Source organism: Carya illinoinensis, chromosome 14 (genome assembly GCF_018687715.1).
Source record: "Carya illinoinensis cultivar Pawnee chromosome 14, C.illinoinensisPawnee_v1, whole genome shotgun sequence".
In the NCBI taxonomy this organism is placed as follows: domain Eukaryota; kingdom Viridiplantae; phylum Streptophyta; class Magnoliopsida; order Fagales; family Juglandaceae; genus Carya; species Carya illinoinensis.
In genome coordinates, this window is record NC_056765.1 from 7,077,483 (window position 1) to 7,095,876 (window position 18,394).

Genomic DNA, 18,394 nt, shown 5'->3' on the forward strand with positions numbered 1-18,394 from the left:
ATATAATAAACAATTCAACTTTTTCAAATTTCAAAACAATAATAGTATTAAAAAAATAATATTCTCATAATATTTTATTTAACTTTCAACTTTTATCTAAAAGTTTAGTGCTGCATACCTGACTCACAGGCAGTATTAAGGAGAAAATCCTCCTTGTACACTTTTTTTCTGTATAGTTTTTTTCCTTCATGAATTTTCATCCCGATGGTGTTCATGAATGTTTGATTGTCTGTGCTTGTTTGGTTGGGAAGAAAAATGGCTCCTTTAAAAACTGTTGTGATTGAACTGAAAAATTTTGAGGAATCAAGGGTGGGCTAATGGTTGATTCTTACTGAAAGAGGGTGGAAATTTATGAAAAGCATGAGATTGGAGTTAGCCACTGCACGGTGGTTTAGCAAAGCCTTGAAGGATGGCGTGAATGGTAGAAGGAAAGGGTTTTATGCATGCCATTGGGAAAAGGACAAGGGCTTCACGGTACAGAGGTGCACAAATGCTCAAGGTGTTTTTATGGATTTGGAAGAACATCATGGGGGTGGGTGTCGTAACTACATATTTGTTCCTGAGTATAGAGATGGTAGCGGATGGTGGAAACTGGCAGAGGTGCTGAGGGAGGTTGCTCAATTTGGTGGGCAAGCACCAGCTGCGACGACGATAGCGCCTCTTTCGTTGTCTTCTCAATCGAATAAGGAGGCTCTCCAAAGACTGAGGTTTTTGGACCTATCCCGTCAACTAGACAGGAGGGCTACAAGTGGGGCTGCATTTTCTATATGTGGCGCTATTTCTACTAGTAATGGCTAACATGCAAAAGCAAATGGGAGAGTTGTAAAGTAACCCTAATTGGATGAAACAATGCGTTGAGAATGAGAGTGGGCTGGGGGTGGCTCAGGCTTGGAGGATGGGTTATCTTATGGGGCAAGTCCCTCTTTCTTTAGGTCTAAATAGTCTTACGGGCTACTTATTAAGGGAACTAGCGATGGGCCTATAGATCGATCCAAGGGCAAGGAGCCCATGGTGCTCCTAAAGGGTTTAGCTGCTGGCTCGACTCAAGGGTTGGTTGGTGGGCTTTGCATGGGTAAGGGCCCCTCCAATGGACCCAAGCCTCTCGAGTAAGGGGTGTGAACAGACCCAGCAGTCTGTCTGGAGGCTTTGTGAGACTTCTCAGCAACTCGCCGCAATGGGCTTTGTTGAGGGTCGTGGGTCTCAGCCTCCGGTGCCGACAAAGAGCCTGGAGATCCCGACGAAAGTAGCAGAACCCAATTTGGAGGTTTAATAGAGTTCTAAGTGTGCAGATTCATGCAACATGGCTTGTCCCACCTCGGGTGTCTCTGACTTGATGGAACCTATACAGAACAAATCGATGGAGGTTGTTGGACCCTTAACGGCAGCCTTAGCTTTGATGCAACCACCGGCAGCTGTCATTTCTTCTTAAGGGGCTCCGATGGAGGTGGGAAGCCAGCTTTTGTCACAGTAGATGGGTGGGGAGCCTATTCACTCGATGACAGTCGTGGCCAGCTTGAGGGCCCTAAGCGAGGTGGGTGGCTAGTTTAAAGAGCTTCTGTTAGAGGTGACGGCTGGTAAGCTTAGGGAGAACATTACGGATCTTGCTGTGACCTCAAATCATGTTGAAATGGCAATGACCATTTTTGACAACAAGCAACCTATTTTTTTGGGAGGGGGGGGGGGGGAGGAGGGCAGGATGAACCAACTCCTTTATGCACATTTCCCCCTAACCCAGATTTGTATGTATTGGATTAAGTGTCCAATAAGGTTGAGGAGATGCAATCAGTTCTTGGGTTTTCTTGTGTAGGCTTTAAAGAACAAGTTAGAGCCCTTCTTATATCCATTGAAGATAGTCGCTCAAAGTCGGCCATGAAGCAAGAAATGGAACTTAAAAGGCTCTCGTGCTCTATTAATTATGAAGGCAAGGAGGGGGGGAGAGGGATAGATTGAAAGGGAGGGGCACTCTTTGTAATTATGAAGTCTAAGATCCTATCGTGGAATGTGCGGGGGCTGAATGATTGTAATAAGTGTCTTTGCATAAGATCCTTATTGCGATCATGGAAGGTGGATGTGGCGTGTTTTCAAGAAACAAAGTTTAGGGTTGTGGATAGAAGAATCATCCATAGTTTGTGGGGGTGTTCGTATGTGGGTTGGTCTTATTTGGCCTCGTTGGGGGCTTCCGATGGTGTCCTTTTAATGTGGGATAAAAGAGTTGTGAAGGTGGTTAAGTAATGCATTGGGGATTTTTCGATTCCTAGTCGTTTTAAAAATATAATTAATGGATAGGAGTGGGCATTTACAGGCACCTATGGTCCAAATTTGGATAGATATAGGAGGCGACTTTGGGAGGAGTTGATGGGGCTAATTTATTTATGGGAGGTGCCGTGGTGCATGGGGGAGTTTCAATATTGTTAGACTCCCTAGTGAGCGTTCGGGGAGCCAACGCAGCTCGGCAGCCATGAAAGAGTTCTCGTAGTTTGCATTTGATTTGGATCGTATGGACCTCCCTCTTATGGGGGGCGAGTTCACGTAGTCAAATAGTCGGGGATGGTCAAGATTGGATAGGTTCTTTGTCTCTCCATTGTGGGGGGGTATACTTTTCAGAGTTTTCTCAAAACCAGCTACCTCGAGTGTGCTCAGATCATTGTCCTATTGTATTGGATTGCGGAGGTATCCTTGGAAGATGCCAGTATTTCAAGTTTGAAAATATATGGTTAGTAGCGAATGATTTTGTAGAAAAGGTACATGCTTGGTGGTCTTCTTATTTGTTTTCAAGCATGCCCAGTTTCATTTTAGCATGTAAGCTTAAGGCTTTGAAACAAGATCTTAAAAAGTGGAACATATAAGTGTTTGGTAGTATTGACAATTAGAAGAACACCCTTATGGAGGAATTACAAGGGTTAGAAGGAACATAATTGACTGGAGATCTCTCGGAGAAGGCCTTAACAAGGAAAATGGGGGACGTGACTAATTTGGAGATGGTGTTATTGATGGAAGAGATTTTGTGGCGACAAAAATCTAGGGCTCTTTGATTGAAAGAATGTGACAACTATTCAAAATTCTTTCATAAAGTGGCAAATTCTCATAGACGCAGCAACACTATTGAGTCACTTCATTCATGTACTCAAGTGCTCTCATCCCTTGATGATCTAAAAAATCATATTGAGCATTATTATGAGAACCTCCTTTCGAAACCGACATGCTTGAGCCAAAGCTCGATGGCTTGTTGTTCGATTCTATTGATTCACAAAGTGCGAGTGGTCTAGAAAGGCCTTTTGATAAAGACAAATTTTATAAGGTTATCCGTAGTATGGCGAAGGACAAAGCATTGAACCTGGATGAGTTCTCAATGGGTTTCTTTCAAGCTTGTTAGAATGTTGTTAAATGTGATATTATGTAGGTTTTTTTTATGGAATTCCCCTCTTTCCAAAAATTTGTGAATAGCCTCAATGTGACGTTCATCGCTCTTATACCAAAGAAACATGGGGCTAAGGTAGTTGAAGATTTCTGCCCCATAAGCCTTATGAGCACAATATACAAAATCATCTTAAAAATCCTTCCTAATCAACTTAGCCTGATGTTGGAACACATTATCTCTAAGCCTCAAAATGCTTTTATTCGAGGGAGACATATTCTGGATTCGATGCTTATTGCCAATAAGTACTTGGATCATAGGATGCGGGAAGGAGTCCCAAGTATTCTTCACAAACTTGATATGGAGAAAGCTTATGATCATGTAAACTAAGATTTCCGTTTATACTTGCTAGAGAGGTGTGGTTTTGATAATAGGTAGATTTCTTGGATTCAATATTATGTCTCTATTGCTTGTTTCTCGGTGCTAGTTAATGGCACTTCTGCGGGTTTTTTTAATAGTTCAAGCAGCCTGAGGCAATGGGATTTTTTTTTATCTCCCATTCTGTTTGCCATTGTTATGAAGGCAGTTGCTCGGATTGTAAAGGTTGCTGTTGGATGAGGGTTTCTTTCTGATTTTTCAGTGGGTAATGGCACAAATGGCCCTATTTCACTCTCACATCTCTTATTTGTAAATGATACTCTCTCATTTTATGATGTGGATCCTGACCAGATTCAATCTCTATGAGATCTTTTGCTATGTTTTGAAGCAGTGTTGAGGCTTAAGGTGAATTTTGGTAAATCTGAGAAGTTCCGGTGGGTGCGGTGCCCAATATCAACAGCTTGGCACTGTTTTTGGATTGTAAGGTGTCCTTCATTGCCTATGAAATATTTGGAACTCCCTTTGGGGGTGACCTTTAAGGCTCGAGCTACATGGGATGGGGTGATGGAAAAAGGAGATAAAGTTTGCGAGGTGAAAATGGATGTTTTTATCGAAAAGGGGAGACTTCCTTTAATTAAGAGCTCTTTAACTAATTTCCCCACATATTTCCTATCGCTCTTTCATTTTTTTGCAGGGGTGGAGACTAGAATTGAGATATTATTCCGGGCCTTTCTATGTGGGGTTGTTGGGGGGGGGGAAACAAAATTCCGATTGTGGGGGGGGGGGGGGGGAACAAAATTCCACCTGGTTAATTTGAACAAAGTTTGTTCTCCAATTCTGAATGGCAGCTTGAGAGTATGCGATTTAAGGACTTTCAATAAAGTTTTGTTGGAAAAATAGTTATGGAGGTACCATCTAAAGGGGAACACACTTTGGAAGGAGATTATTATTTCTAGACATGGGAGTGCGTGGGGAGGATGATGCTCCAATGTAGTGAGGGGGTATGGCTTGGGCTTATGAAAATTTATTAGGCGGAAATGATGGTGTTTTGAAAGTCATATACGGTTTGTGGTGGGAGAGAGGTCTAAAATCAAGTTTTGGCATGATGTTTGATGTGAAGAGTGTGCTTTGCACAAGGCTTTTCCAGCACTCTATCGTATTGCAGCTAACAGTAAGGCCTCCATGGCAGAGATGCGGGTATTCTCTCATGGTTCTTACCATTGGAATGGTCTTTTTACTAGGGATATTCATAATTGGGAATTTCACTCCATGTATGATTTTTTCAGTTTGCTCTATTCCATGGGAAATACCATGGCACATGAAAATTAAGTGCAATGGAGGGCCAATGACAGTAAAAAACATACAGTCAAGACATATTACAAGATTTTTTCAGGCCAAAGCCATGCTTCATTCCCATGGAAGAGGATTTGGAGGTCATGAGTGCCTATTAAAATAGATTTCTTTGTTTGGACTGCGGGTCTTGAGAAGATCTTGATTATGGATAATTTGAAAAAGAGGGGACTCATTGAGAATGATTGATGCTATTTGTGTAAAAAACATGGAAAATCTGTAGATTACCTACTATTACATTGTGAGTTTACAATGGGGTTATAGGATGAAATATTTGGAAAAATGGATATTACTTGGGTAATGCCTTCGAGAGTGGTAGATTTATTGGCTTGTTGGAAGGAGCTTCAAGATTGCCCTCAAGTAGCAATAGTATGGAAGATGATCCCGTTATGTATCATGTGGTGTACATGGTCGGAAAGGAATGTGAAGTGTTTTGAAGATAGGGAGCGCATAATGGTGTAGCTGCAGAATTTTTTTATGCACACTTTAATGCTTTGTTTTTCAGTTATTGTACTTGATGAAAATAATGTCCATGACTTTCTTTCCTTAATCTAGAATGCATTTAGGTGGTATTTTGTATATTTCTTGTGTACGTACTATGTCTATTTCATTCGTATGAATAAAATTTAATTCTTACTTATCAAAAATTTTTTTTACATAAAATTATTTCATCTCATCGATCTCAGTGTCGCAACTACATGTAAAACAAAAATTTTAACTTATGCTTTGTTGAGAAACTGAGATCGGTTCATAGACATTAAAAACAAATAACATAAATAATTTTAGCAGTTCAAATGAGTAGTAAAATGGCCTAGAAAAAAAATTACTGTAAAATATAAAAACTAAGAAGAGTCATAATTGGAGAGAGAAAATATAATTAAAGAATAAAGAAAAAAGAAAAAAAACAATTGACAAAAATTAATGTATATAAACATCTTGCGTGCACACAACATTATTCTATTAACTTTACTCCATCTTCCTCCAATCTTATCCCGGCGACTCTTTCAGGTAAAGAATCCGGGCAATTTCTTGTGTTCGCTTAACGTGCTGCTATGATTATTCTAATCATTCTTCCTTAGTCTTCTTTCAGTTTCTTTCGTGTTTATGCTCTTTGTTTGACTTCCTGCCTCCTTAAAGACTCCGAAGTTACAAGGAGAAAGAGAACCGAAAGCAAGAAGAAGAAGAAGACCCTTCCGGCTGCTCCGTCCCCTACTGTACCGTGTTGCGATATTCACGCCGGCTTGAGTCAAATTCAAGCGGCTTCCACCCTTCTATTAGTTGGGCTGTTTTCTTGAGGTACTGATTCTTCTGAACGTCTGCTCTGCCCCTACCCTGCGCCCTTATTTGTATTTTTCCTTTTTGTTATTCTTGGATTAATTTTTTGGATTGACATTGAATCCCCAGAATATTGTGTTAAAATGGGATTCTTATGGTTCTCTTTGGGTTTGGCGCAGTTTCCTTTAAGATAGCCGTTCCAACAAAGCAATATGATCGAATTTCCCCTTCCTCATAATCTTCTCTCCGACATTGGCTACGTCAGTCCGATCAAAGTATATCACTGGCTGGCGTCCGTCTTTTCTGGCATACTAGTCTGCATAATTGTAAGCGTGCTTGTAAACGTTAGCGCTACAAAGTTACATCTTGATGCATACAGTATACGAGAATACATGCAGTTGAGCTTCTTGGTGCCTTCTTTCTTTTTGTTTTGGTGAAATTTCTTTCCAGATAAGTCATGGGAAATTCAAATTCTTGGAGCTTCTTGGTGCCTTATTATTTGTCTTGTTTACTAAAAGAAGAAAGAATGCAGCGTAGGGCATTCTATAACATCACACCAGGAATTATTTTTGTACAAAACTAATATACATAATCAAGAACTGATTTCAGTTGTAGACGAAGTAATTTCTGGCTCCTGCCCCACCAAAGAATAAGTGACCGAAGTTTGCTTGCAACCTGTGGATCCAGGTTTAGAAATGAGTTTTTGAGATGAATTTCTTTTTGCAGTTGTTAGTTTAGGAATAATATGACTTCAACTTATATTTCTTGGTACCTTCAAAGTTTGAAATATTCAGGTCAAGTATCTTATCACTTTATACATTTCTTGTTCTTATGTTATATTATTAATGAATTTTTACTTTTTTTTTTTTTTTAAAAAAATTGGTTCCTTTATCTTGTTGAAGGTTTACAGATTAACAGGTCGTATTAGCCTCCTATGCTTCAAGGGATATGGCAAACTTAGCACTGCACAAAAAGTTGAATGGAACAACCGGTGAGAAACTCTTCTGCATGCTAATTCCTGTTTCTGCATTCAAAATTTTTGTCCATAATAGATTTTTGGTTTCGTCATGGGCATAAAGGTTACAGTTTCTGTCATGCAGGGGATTCTCGACATTCCATGCTCTTCTAGTGGCATTTGTTTCTCTTTACCTCTTATTATTATCAGATACTTTTGATGAGAACTCCGATGGTGACTTACTAGTTAGGAGAACATCTGCTTTATCAGATACGTTATTGGGGGTAAGTTGACTCTGAAAGAAGCATTATTTGGCTTTCTTGGCATGATTTCTCACCCTCTAAGTAATCAATTCAACTTATTTGTGCTGTATAAATAAACATGACCCTCTAAACCGACATAATTTTACCGATACGTCTAGCTAATTCCAATTGGATGGGATGTCAAACACTTTGTATTTTAGCTTCACTTTTCTATTTTTAGTACATTTTTAACATAAGAGAATTCGAAATATCATAGCAAAAGAATTTTAGAAAAAAAAAAGGGTAAGACTCTACTTCTCTCTTTCGTTCTCTCGCTGGCCCCCCAAAAAAAAACAAGTGATGAGTTTTCTTGATCTAAATCATCAAAATAGAATTTGTGGTTTCATAGTTTATCTTCAAGAAAAGTGCATGAAACTGGGGGCCCATGTTCAAAGGTCGTCTACATGCTAAGCCAAAAACATGAAACAGTCACTCAAAAAAGGGCTAAAAGAGTTGCAGTAGACAATGATATTCTCCGACTGTTGAAAACCAATTATATGGAAGAGAGCACATTTTCAAGAAATGCATAAAAGATTTTGCGTCTTTTAGGTGTCCATAACTAGGATAGATTTTGCAGTTCTTTAGCTAGAAAAAAAAGGGGAGGAAGAACAGGAGGATGAATAATAACTCAGAGAGATATGAAAGAGGCCGTGCTTCATAATCTTTGACAAAATGGAAGATTTGAAACTTCAGGGAAGGCCATTTTAGATTTTGCGTGTTTTAGCTGCTTCTAAATTGTTGTTTAGTAAGGTGAATTGATGGTGGAATGCCATTTTAAAGTTTAGTTCTTAGGCCTAAGGTGGAAGAGACTGTTCTTTGCTCTAGATCTTACTAATTGGGGAGTGCATATTTGCGGAGCTTGAGACTTAAATTAAAAATACCTAGTGGCTGTAGTGGTATTTGTTGAGGATTTCAGATGTAACCAGTTGGTGAAGGAATAATGACTATTTTTTTTGTTTGTTTGTTTGGATATGTGGACCCTTACCCTTGGACCCACCCATGGGCAGTAAACCTCCAATACATGACCTCACACCAACATAATTGAATATTTATATCCTATTAATGTCTATCATTATGGTGGATTTGATTAATTGGATTCACCTGTAAATGTTATTGTTATTCTATCTTGTTTTAGATGCGATTTTACTTTTACATTATTTTCTATATAAATTAGGAGTTCCCTCTTGGTTTGGGTATAACCTTTCTCTCCCATGCATATTTATTAGCACACGACATATGGGCACAGGCATGAGAGGATCCTAGCTAAGTTGACATTGTTGTTGGGCAGTGTGATACTGCATCCTAGTTGTAATATTCTTTTGCATTTTCTTTGAATGCAGTTCACTCATTCTTGTCCGTTTTGTTTTGCATTTATACAGTTCTCCATTGGTTATTTTGTATCAGACTTGGCAATGATTCTATGGCTCTTTCCAGCTCTAGGTGGTCTGGAGTATGTAAGTGCAGAAAACACTTGCTTGATATTTTAAAATTAATAGTGTCATATTGTACAGGTTTATCGTTTTCCAGAATGAGTAATGCTAGGTACAAGCCTCAAATAGACAAGTCTCGTACAAGCCATTTGTAAAAAAGTGGGTCCCACTAATAAAGGATAGTTTTTCTTACACTTTTTAAAGGTGGGGTCCACTTTTTTACAAGGGCTTGCATGGGGATTCTCTATTTGGAGCTTATACAAATCATTTCTCTTCCAGAATGGGCTTTTCAACTTTGACTAAGATTACTTGACATCCAAGTTTTATTTGACCATTCGAGATTGAAAAAGTGAAAAGTGTGATTTATGTATCAACGGGATCTAGTTATGGTTAATTCAATAAGTTGGTAGATTGGGTACTCTTTTTCAGGTCAAGTTGAATTATATAATCTTGGACTTCTAATTTCAAATATTCATGTTTACTAGTTCACCAATGCATTGATTTCATTTATTTCTAACAGGTTCTACACCATGGGCTATCCATGTTTTCAATCTTTTTCTCCCTCATAAGTGGTCAAGTGCAATTTTACATACTAATGGTACTCTTTTCCGAGAGCACAACTCCTTTCGTAAATCTAAGATGGTAAAGTTAGCAATTGGAATCTCCTTAATTTTCAGGATGTCTGTTTTTTAACTGTGGCTTATCTCTGCTAATACATACTTTCAGGTACTTGGATGTTGCTGGTCAGAAGAACTCCAGTCTTTACATCTTTAATGGTGTTGCGTTGTTCCTTGGGTGGTTGGTATGGTCTTGGATAGTCATGATCTTGGTTATTTTCAGTTGTTAACCAAAGTTTTGTGTATACTAGGTTTATGATGGGCCTATTGGCATTTGTGTAATGCGGGCAAAACTGCATACTTGAAGGGAGTTCTTTGTCAAATAATTTGGAAAAATTAAAAAGAAAAGGACATGCAAAATATAAACTTTATGGAAAACTCATTTTTCATTCTTAGTTTCATTGACATGAATTAGTACAGAAGCTTTTATCTGTTTGTAAGGCTCGTGGGAGGCTACATGATAATGAAGATGGTTGATCTTGTTGGACATGATCCAATTTCACGTGTACTTCAGCTATTATCTTTTCTTCTTTGAATAAGCTTATTAAAAAGTACTCCCCTTATGACAAATGTCTTAAGGATTTGGGGGTGGTTTCTCACGGTGCCACCATAGAACATACTATGTAATCCAGATAGAACATTATAAACTACTTAAGTGCAAGAGCAATGATCTTTTATACCTTCGGTATATTTAGTGCTTGAATATGCCCAAGCGTGCACAGGTCAAGACAACTGTATGTTGAGAAAGAGAGAGAAGGGTGAAGGGGAAAATTAGATTTTATAATTTACAATGGTAATTTGAAAATTAGTAATTCTTCTAATGTTCGTTGTAATTTTTTCTTCCTTCAGGTTGCAAGGATTCTTTTGTTCATCTACTTTTTTGTGCACATGTTCATCCATTTTGATCAGGTTAGTGGACGCTTTATGGTTTTCCCCTTAATTACAAAACCTTTCATATACAATCTTTATTTTATATTTTTTTATTTGTGAACTAGAGGTCTTCGTAGCTTGCTTGCAGATATCTCATCACACGAATTTCACAGCTCAATTAGAGTAGCTCAACTTTTGCAGTTTTTGTCTCCCTTTCCTTCCCCTTTTCAGAAATTGTACAGATCTAGCTGCTCGGTGCATTTATTCTTTTCAATGTGTTGAAAACTATACTGCAGAGTTTGGACTTTCTTTGGTATGAATCAAAATACACCTAAACAGCCTGAACTAGGGTTTCTCCCTATTTCTTGATCATAGCAAATCCATGGCACGGCCAACCTTAAATAATAAGAAGTCTGTTTCTGATATCTGACTTCAAACTCAGCTTGACCTGTTAACTATAAATAGTGTTTCTGTTGAATTGTTCTTTTCTTTTTGTTTCAGGTCAAGAAAGTTTTTCCTCTGGGCTTCTACAGCTTGCTTGTGGTGCCTCCTGTGTTGGCAGTGATGAACGTGTATTGGTTTTGGAAGATTGCCAAGGGTTTCATTAAAACTATTACCAAAGCAAGACACCGTGAATAAAGCATGCTGTTTGCCTTGATTTGCCTGCATAGAATGGCACATTCAGTGCTTGTATTTATATTTGTTTTCTCTCTCTTTTTCGTTGTTCTGGTTTATGTGAATAGTACATGCCTTTCTGATCTAAACCAACAGCTGCATTAAGAAAGGGTTGAAACCCTTTTTCATCCAAGTTTTCTATCCCAATAATTAACACGATTGGAGGGAGGGCCCAAATAAATGAAATTTGGGCTAAGCATAAGTGTTTTGAATGCCGTTCGTTCCGTATGAGCCGGAATGGTTGGAATTTATTGTGTTGGAATAGTATCCGGCACGAGAGAGGTAAGCGTTTCGTACCGGATTACTGGGTGCATTTTGGTCAATTTTAATTATTTTTCAAAATTTTTATTTTTTTTAAAGAAGTCGTTTCAATAATCAATTTCATTTAAGAAAATACAAAACTTTGCCAATAAATAAATAAATTTTATTTAATTCCATCAAATTTGATTGTCAAAAACTCTAAAATAGACTGTTGCACTAATGAATAGAGATCACATAGAGTTCTTGATATAAAATAAGAGAGATATACATATAAAGTGAGTTTCATAATATTTATTAGATTTCATTTTATGTGTATCACTTTTTCACTCTTGGCCTTTTTCTAATATTGAGTTATGTTACATAATATTCTTGATATGATATTGCTTTAATTTCTAAATTACATGATTGTCCAATGAGATTGAAATCTAATATTAGAAGTAGCAATAATGTTTGATACAGTTTTAAGATATATAAATCTCGCATATTTATTAAAAAATAACAATAAATATGGACCCATATTGAAAAAATTATCAATTTAATATTAGATCGCTATTACAATATTATTTAAAAATACTTTCTTAATCATTAAAAAAAAAAAAAAAAAACCACGGTGGCTTATATACTTGGACTGAAGGCATTATCCAACTTTACTATTTCTCATATCGGATACCCGCGATTGATGTAATATGTCAAAAGAACGGCCGACGCACGTGCGCTAACCTCTCCGTCTTCTCAGTCTTCGGCTTCGACTCCTCGAGTCCTTTCCCTTGTCGGAAAGAGAGATGCTTGAAAACCATACCCCAACACTATCTGCAGCAGATACAGCCGTCAGGCGTAATGCTCCTTCCAATCTAAGGTTTCTATTGTTATTATTGATAGCTTAGTACTTTTCCTTTTCTCTTTCTTGAGTTAATTTATTTTCGCTTTTTTCGTGTTTACAAGTAAAACTCTTCGATTGCAGGAATCGACCTCTCAACAGGCGCAAGTCGGCAGGTCATTTCTCTTCCTCTTTTGTATTCGCAGTCTATCGCTTCTTTTTGTATCGCATTGTAAGATGATAATCTTTTGGATGTTCATTTCATTGGCCGTAATGGGAACCATATATTATGCCAAAAAAAAAAAATAGAATACCCATGTTTAAGATTGTTAATAGAAGTTGGCTATCACTACTAATTCCTACTCTCTGTTGTAATGCGATTAATACCATGCTTTGGTTTTCTAATCTGCATGCGTTTTCCAATTTTAGCTGTGTTCTGGACAGCGCAGGCAGGAGTACATAATTTATTATTTGAATTCTCATAACAAGGATGCCAATAGATTAAAAAAAACACCGAAAATAAGCCCTACTTTTCCTGAAATGGACCATGCTCTACTCTGTAGGAATATTAATTTGGATTTGCGTCCAGCAAGCCTGGTCACCAGGATTCATCTGAGTTATTTGCGTCCATTTGCTTGTGTCCCATTTTAATTCATGTACTTTTAATTTCTATGAAAAAGGAACTTGATGACATAGAAATTTTTTTGATAAGTAAACGATTGTATTATTAATAATTGGAACTTGATGACATAGAATTGGTATCGTTCTTTCCATGCTTTCTTTATTGTCACATGAAAATCGAATCAATTGATTTGAATTTATGAAGGATTAAGAGAATGAATAAAGCATCCTGAATCAAGCCAACGAAAACAAAGGTGACACCAATTTTTTACAAGCAATATGAACCTCCATCAAAGTTAAATTAGTTAATGGCACTGAAAATTACTTGCATGATTTTGCAAACTGCACCACTTCAAGTTTTAAATAAGCAATATATCATGTGTTCAGCTTTTATCACCCGAAATTCTGTTGAAATGAGACTTCATGAGACGTCTAAACATGCCCTTATCAATCTATTTTTTTTATAAGTAAAAGTAAAGTTTTATTGATATAAAGGCATAGCCCAAGTACAACGGTAGTTTTCAATGAACATGCCTAATTACACCTAAGTACTAATGAGAGATACAAGCAAATCATGAAAATTGTCCGTATTACAAATAATGGCTGAAGCCCAAGAGAGTAAAGTATTATAAAAAAATCGCTTCAACTTATCCAAAGAACGCTCCATGTCTTCAAAGCACTTCTCGTTTCTCTCCATACACAAACACCACATAATGTAAGGAGGGATCATTCTACACACAGCAGTGATGTGGGCATTTCCCCTAATTCCTGTCCAGCACCTCAGAATATCCCTAACTCTTCCAGGCATAACCCATGCCACCCCGGTCCGATTAAGGATCTCATTCCATAAACACCGGGCCGCCTCACAATGTTACAAAAGATGATCCGCTAATTGCCTGTTTTTCTTGCACCTATAGCACCAATCAAAAATGATGAGACCACGTTTTCTCAAATTATCCGAGGTGAGAATCCACCCATGAGATGCGGTCCATATAAAGAAAACAATGGTCATTAGAAAATCCCAAGATAGCCTTATGGAAGGAGCGCACAAGGAATTTTTTGTTTCTACTCGGGTTCCAAATCATCCCATCCTCCATTTCATTGTCAATTGACATAGCATACGAGTCAAAGAAATCGGCAAACATATCCAACTCCCAATCTTGAGCCTCTCTCTAAAAACTTGAATTCCAATGGACAGCACTATTGTCAATCTTTTTTAAAGCTTTTTTCTTGTTTTTATTAGTTAACTTAGCCTGTTTAACAATTTTGTTAGTGAAATTTTGGTTGAGGAAACTGAATTTAGATGCAGGAATTTGGTAAAATGACAATTTTGTCGTGGACATGGTTGATCTGAAATTTTATGGTTTGTGTTTGTTTGACTTCTCTTTACTTCACCAAGTGATCAGATAGCTCATACATGAAATAATGAAGTTATTAAAGTTTGCAGATTGATTTGATCAAATAAATTTTTTTTATGGAAATGATGTAGAGAAGAATCAAGTTGGTGCTTTAAGAAACTTTCCCATCATCGATAATGGGGTTTCAGGGAGCAGCAATCTTCTGAATGAAAATCATCGATCAGGGTTAATAGCTTTAGAGGGATGCTGTTGCAGTGAAGCTTCTCAGCTCTTGGATGATCGTATGTTTCTTGCAGCAGTCTCTTAAAAATGATTATTTTATGTTTCTAGATTATTTGTTTGTGATCTCTTGTGTCCTTCGTACATCACCTTTATGACAGTACAGTCCTGGTAGAATACCCAAGTTCAACTATCTATGCAGAAGTGCTGGCCTATTCATCTAAGTTAAATAAATGAAAAACCTACTTAAAATATGACAAAATGTCTGTATATATAGCAAGTGTGGCTTATATATGAGCTTGTTCCAAGCCTCATTCATGAACCAGCTCAGGAGCTTGTGTTGCTTGCTTAAATAAGCTGAGCTTTGCCTTGCTCAAGCTTTGCAGGTTTATTCGAGCATTAAAATCAGTTGCTAGGTTTTTCGTTTGAGAAATACAAACATCAAGCGCTTTTATCAAGGCAAGTTTCAGGTTGTTCTTGAACAACTTGCTCATTTGTTGTGCTAGTGGATATAAATGTACCAATGTACGCAACACAGTGTCTTGGGTGTGGGATGACTTGGTAGGAGTCCTTGCCTTGCTTAATGAAATTGATTCACTCTTCCTTATCATGAATCAGTTGTGTATTATTTGCTTCTTTGACAGATATGTAGTTACATTCTAGTAAAGTCCCTTGGCTGCTTCCTTTGTACTCTTAATAAAATGGACTTAGTAAAAATATTAAGGAAATCCCTTGGCCGTGAGATATAAAAATCAGCATGAAAATTTTCCTGATTAACACTTATGGTGAAAGAGAAGCTTAAACTATTTTCTTCAGTGATTTGTGTGTGGCCATTTGGATGTCATCTAACATTTGTTATGTCCACTTTTCGCGTATCTTCAAATTCAGGCTGGGCAGCTGCGTTGGATTGCTACAATAATCCATCAATAGATTTATCTGGTGAGTGGATGAACTTTTACCATTTTCTTGTGCACTCTATCATGATGGAACCTAGGACAAATACGAGTTGCCAGAATTAGTTCGTCATTGTGCAGAGTTTAATGCAATATACCAAACAGTGTAGTTAATAGAACTGATTAACAATTTGAAATCATCAATTTTGCACAAACAATTTCTTAGTTCTGATTTCTTTTTCTTATTGGCTAACGAAAACCTAAAGTTTAAGAGTAAGATACAAAGTGTAATTGAGCAATGTGATATTGTAAGATGACACCATCTTAGCTCAATTAAATTTTAACCTTTTTTATTTTTCTGAATAGCCTCTGATCAAACAGCTAGGCTATGAATATGAGCGATGTTCCATCTAGTTCAGTTATGATATTTCGCCATTTGGCGATCCATCAACTTCAGTTATGTTTGCTTAATTGTTAAATAGACATCTACCAAGTTTTTCGATTTAGTGTGTGGAATTGTTTATGAATTTTTACTTTTATTTATATGTTCTACAGCATGGCATGTACTAATCAAACAACAAATTTAGTCCGCTATTGCATGTGAAAACAGATGAGATGCCATCAACCATTATCGCGTCCAACACTTTGTGGACTATATTTATGTTGTTATCTACTTAACATCAGCATATTAGAAAGGATGAAAGAGCCTGTATTTAGTTTTAGTATAGAATGATGTACTTTGGTAGAGTCCAGTTGATTCAGCGGAGTTTCAAACTAAATGATGCTTTGGTCTCTTACCAATTTCCTAACATTTTTGGATGGGAGCTGTGAAAGATAGGGTTTGGTGAGTGATTTATAAATTTCAGGTAAAAAGGACTGATAGATGAGAATGGAGAATGGGTAGCACCATTAAGGTGTCGTGCATTGATATGCTTCACATCAGCCATAGAAAACACTCTGTTTGACTGTCTACCACATCAACATAGTTACTTATAAAAAAAAAAACCACATCAACATAGTCACTGGTGTTACACTTTGGGTATTTGAGTAGGATCTTCTTGGAAAATCTAGCATGGGATGATATGACTGAATTGCATGCTTACCTTGTTGTGAATATCCAAGTGGGTTTATTTACGTTTTCAGAGCTTTTTTTTTTTTTTTTTTTTTTTCAGAGAGACCAGTTATGTACTCAGGAAGTGCCCCATCAGCATGTTTTAGACTTCTCATCAGGTGAATATGAAAATTCTCACTGCTCCTATTTAAGCTTCTTTCTCTCTCATATTTGCATTGCTTATCTTTCAGTTGATGGCTCCAGTTGATGCTGGCCCTTATGGATCACTTATGGACTTCTTGGGTGAACTTCGCCGAGCACAGCGCAATGCAAATACCAATTTTAGCACTTAACACAACATCTACACATGACTCGTATGTTCCTGGATGTTTACTTTTGGAACTTAATTTCAGTCGGAAAAAACAGTACTACCCTCTTGTTTGTGATCTTCAAACTAAAATGTGTATGAAAATGAAAGTGAAGTTAGAGCGTCAATTTGCCCTATTTCCTTGGCCCAATCGGCTATCTTCATTATTCTTTTACCCTGTTTTTTTTGTTCCTTTTTGTCAAATAGACTTGTGACTTCTGGGGAGGTGCGGGGAAGTTAATGGCGTGAATCAGCCGGATCAACGGTCAATCATCTATCTCAATTTTCAACTCAAATACCCTACATTAGTCTAGTTGTCAATGATTAATGGCCAAGGTATTGGTTTAAAAAAAAAAAAAAACTTTGAATTCGAAGGCCCTTTTTTGGACGAAATGAATGGTTGCTTGTCTTGCTATAAAAAATATTGTAGTTTGAAACTTTGAAATCACAATACCAATCTGTCTGTCTGGCTGGGGCCGGGGCTGGACCTACATTTGTCAAACCAAAGGGTAGCCTGAACTTTGATCTTGCAGAGAAAAACTTACGCAGCTCTGTCATGGGAGCTACCCCAAATTGGGTACCCCAGCCAATCGCTTGCTTGAAGTGGTTAATTTAAACACATTTTAGAACTGGAAGAGACAACAATATCCATAATTTTCTCTTTTTTGCAGTTGTAATCCATAGATGCAGATCATTATGATTTGTTGACTAACTAAGGGACTATATCCAGCGGTGATCCCAAAAGCTATATGGTCATTCACCGGCCTCTTGACCAAAAAAAGAAAAAGCAAACCCACTACTCTCCTCTCTTTTTCTCCCTTTCTAATCAAATCCACACACTCCATTCCCTTTTGCGTCTACATGTGTGGCCAACTCCTCCCTCCCTTCTTTTCTTTACTTCCCTCTACCATGACAAGGAGACTATAGTTCTGATTTTTTATTTTTTTAATTTTTTCTCCCTTTGGGTCAGAAGACTGAAAGAGGACCGTTTTATTTAGCCACTCGATTGCTAGTTTTCAAAAAATGTCTCTATAATTACTGTCATACGACTAATGCAAGAGGTTCATGCACTATTGTTAATGCAAGCCACCAATTATCAAACATCATGAATGATATACATATATTTTTTTTCAAATTTTTTAGAATTTTGCTATATATAAGGCCATATGTTAATAACTACTTATAGTGGGATTTATTATAATTTTAAAAATTTTAAAATACAATTCTTTTTAGCATAACTGATGTGGAAAACTTCTATATCAGTAGTGTTTTAGAAAAAGGCTTATAAATAGATTTTTTTTTTTTTATAAAAATAACTTCAAAAAATAACATTATTTTATATAAATAGTCTCAATTTAAAATATGGTTGTGGAAAGAGTTTTAGAAAATGTTGCACGTATATCATTATTCTATTAAACATATGGCAACAATTGATTCCAACACGTGGATTTTAAGCATCATCAATCTAGAAAAATGCTACAAAACACAATTCTTATACCATTGCAACGCAACGATCTATATAGTACCATCATATATTAAAGGAAAATACTATTTAATCCCTTTATGGTTACTGTTTAAAGTTATCGTTTGAATATTTTAA

At 37.0% G+C, this 18,394-nt stretch overlaps 2 protein-coding genes across 7 annotated transcripts; both read left to right on the forward strand.

Annotated features, from left to right (window-relative positions):
• Positions 1-5,975: 5,975 nt before the first annotated feature.
• On the forward strand, positions 5,976-11,340 carry LOC122294772 (TLC domain-containing protein 4-B). Of its 4 annotated transcripts, none has more exons than XM_043103707.1 (10): positions 5,976-6,091; positions 6,174-6,379; positions 6,538-6,755; positions 7,269-7,349; positions 7,459-7,597; positions 8,995-9,069; positions 9,566-9,687; positions 9,772-9,847; positions 10,512-10,571; positions 11,034-11,340. In XM_043103707.1, the coding sequence occupies exons 3-10, from the start codon at positions 6,571-6,573 to the stop codon at positions 11,169-11,171; spliced, it is 876 nt and encodes a 291-aa protein (XP_042959641.1). In that variant the 5' UTR covers positions 5,976-6,091; positions 6,174-6,379; positions 6,538-6,570; the 3' UTR covers positions 11,172-11,340. The 4 variants fall into 4 exon arrangements, with proteins under 4 accessions (XP_042959641.1, XP_042959645.1, XP_042959643.1 ...); XM_043103711.1 differs by having other exon boundaries at positions 6,538-6,684; positions 7,261-7,349; XM_043103709.1 differs by having other exon boundaries at positions 6,000-6,091; positions 6,221-6,379.
• Positions 11,341-12,106: 766 nt separating this feature from the next.
• Positions 12,107-17,296, forward strand: LOC122294773. Of its 3 annotated transcripts, XR_006237720.1 has the most exons (7): positions 12,109-12,324; positions 12,430-12,461; positions 14,396-14,545; positions 15,372-15,422; positions 16,549-16,606; positions 16,679-16,801; positions 17,002-17,296. XR_006237720.1 is itself a non-coding variant. In XM_043103713.1 (6 exons), the coding sequence occupies exons 1-6, from the start codon at positions 12,251-12,253 to the stop codon at positions 16,680-16,682; spliced, it is 312 nt and encodes a 103-aa protein (XP_042959647.1). In that variant the 5' UTR covers positions 12,107-12,250; the 3' UTR covers positions 16,683-16,931. The 3 variants fall into 3 exon arrangements, 2 of the variants coding, with proteins under 2 accessions (XP_042959647.1, XP_042959646.1); XM_043103713.1 differs by lacking the exon at positions 17,002-17,296 and having other exon boundaries at positions 12,107-12,324; positions 14,453-14,545; positions 16,679-16,931; XM_043103712.1 differs by lacking the exon at positions 17,002-17,296 and having other exon boundaries at positions 16,679-16,931.
• The last annotated feature ends 1,098 nt before the right edge of the window (positions 17,297-18,394 follow it).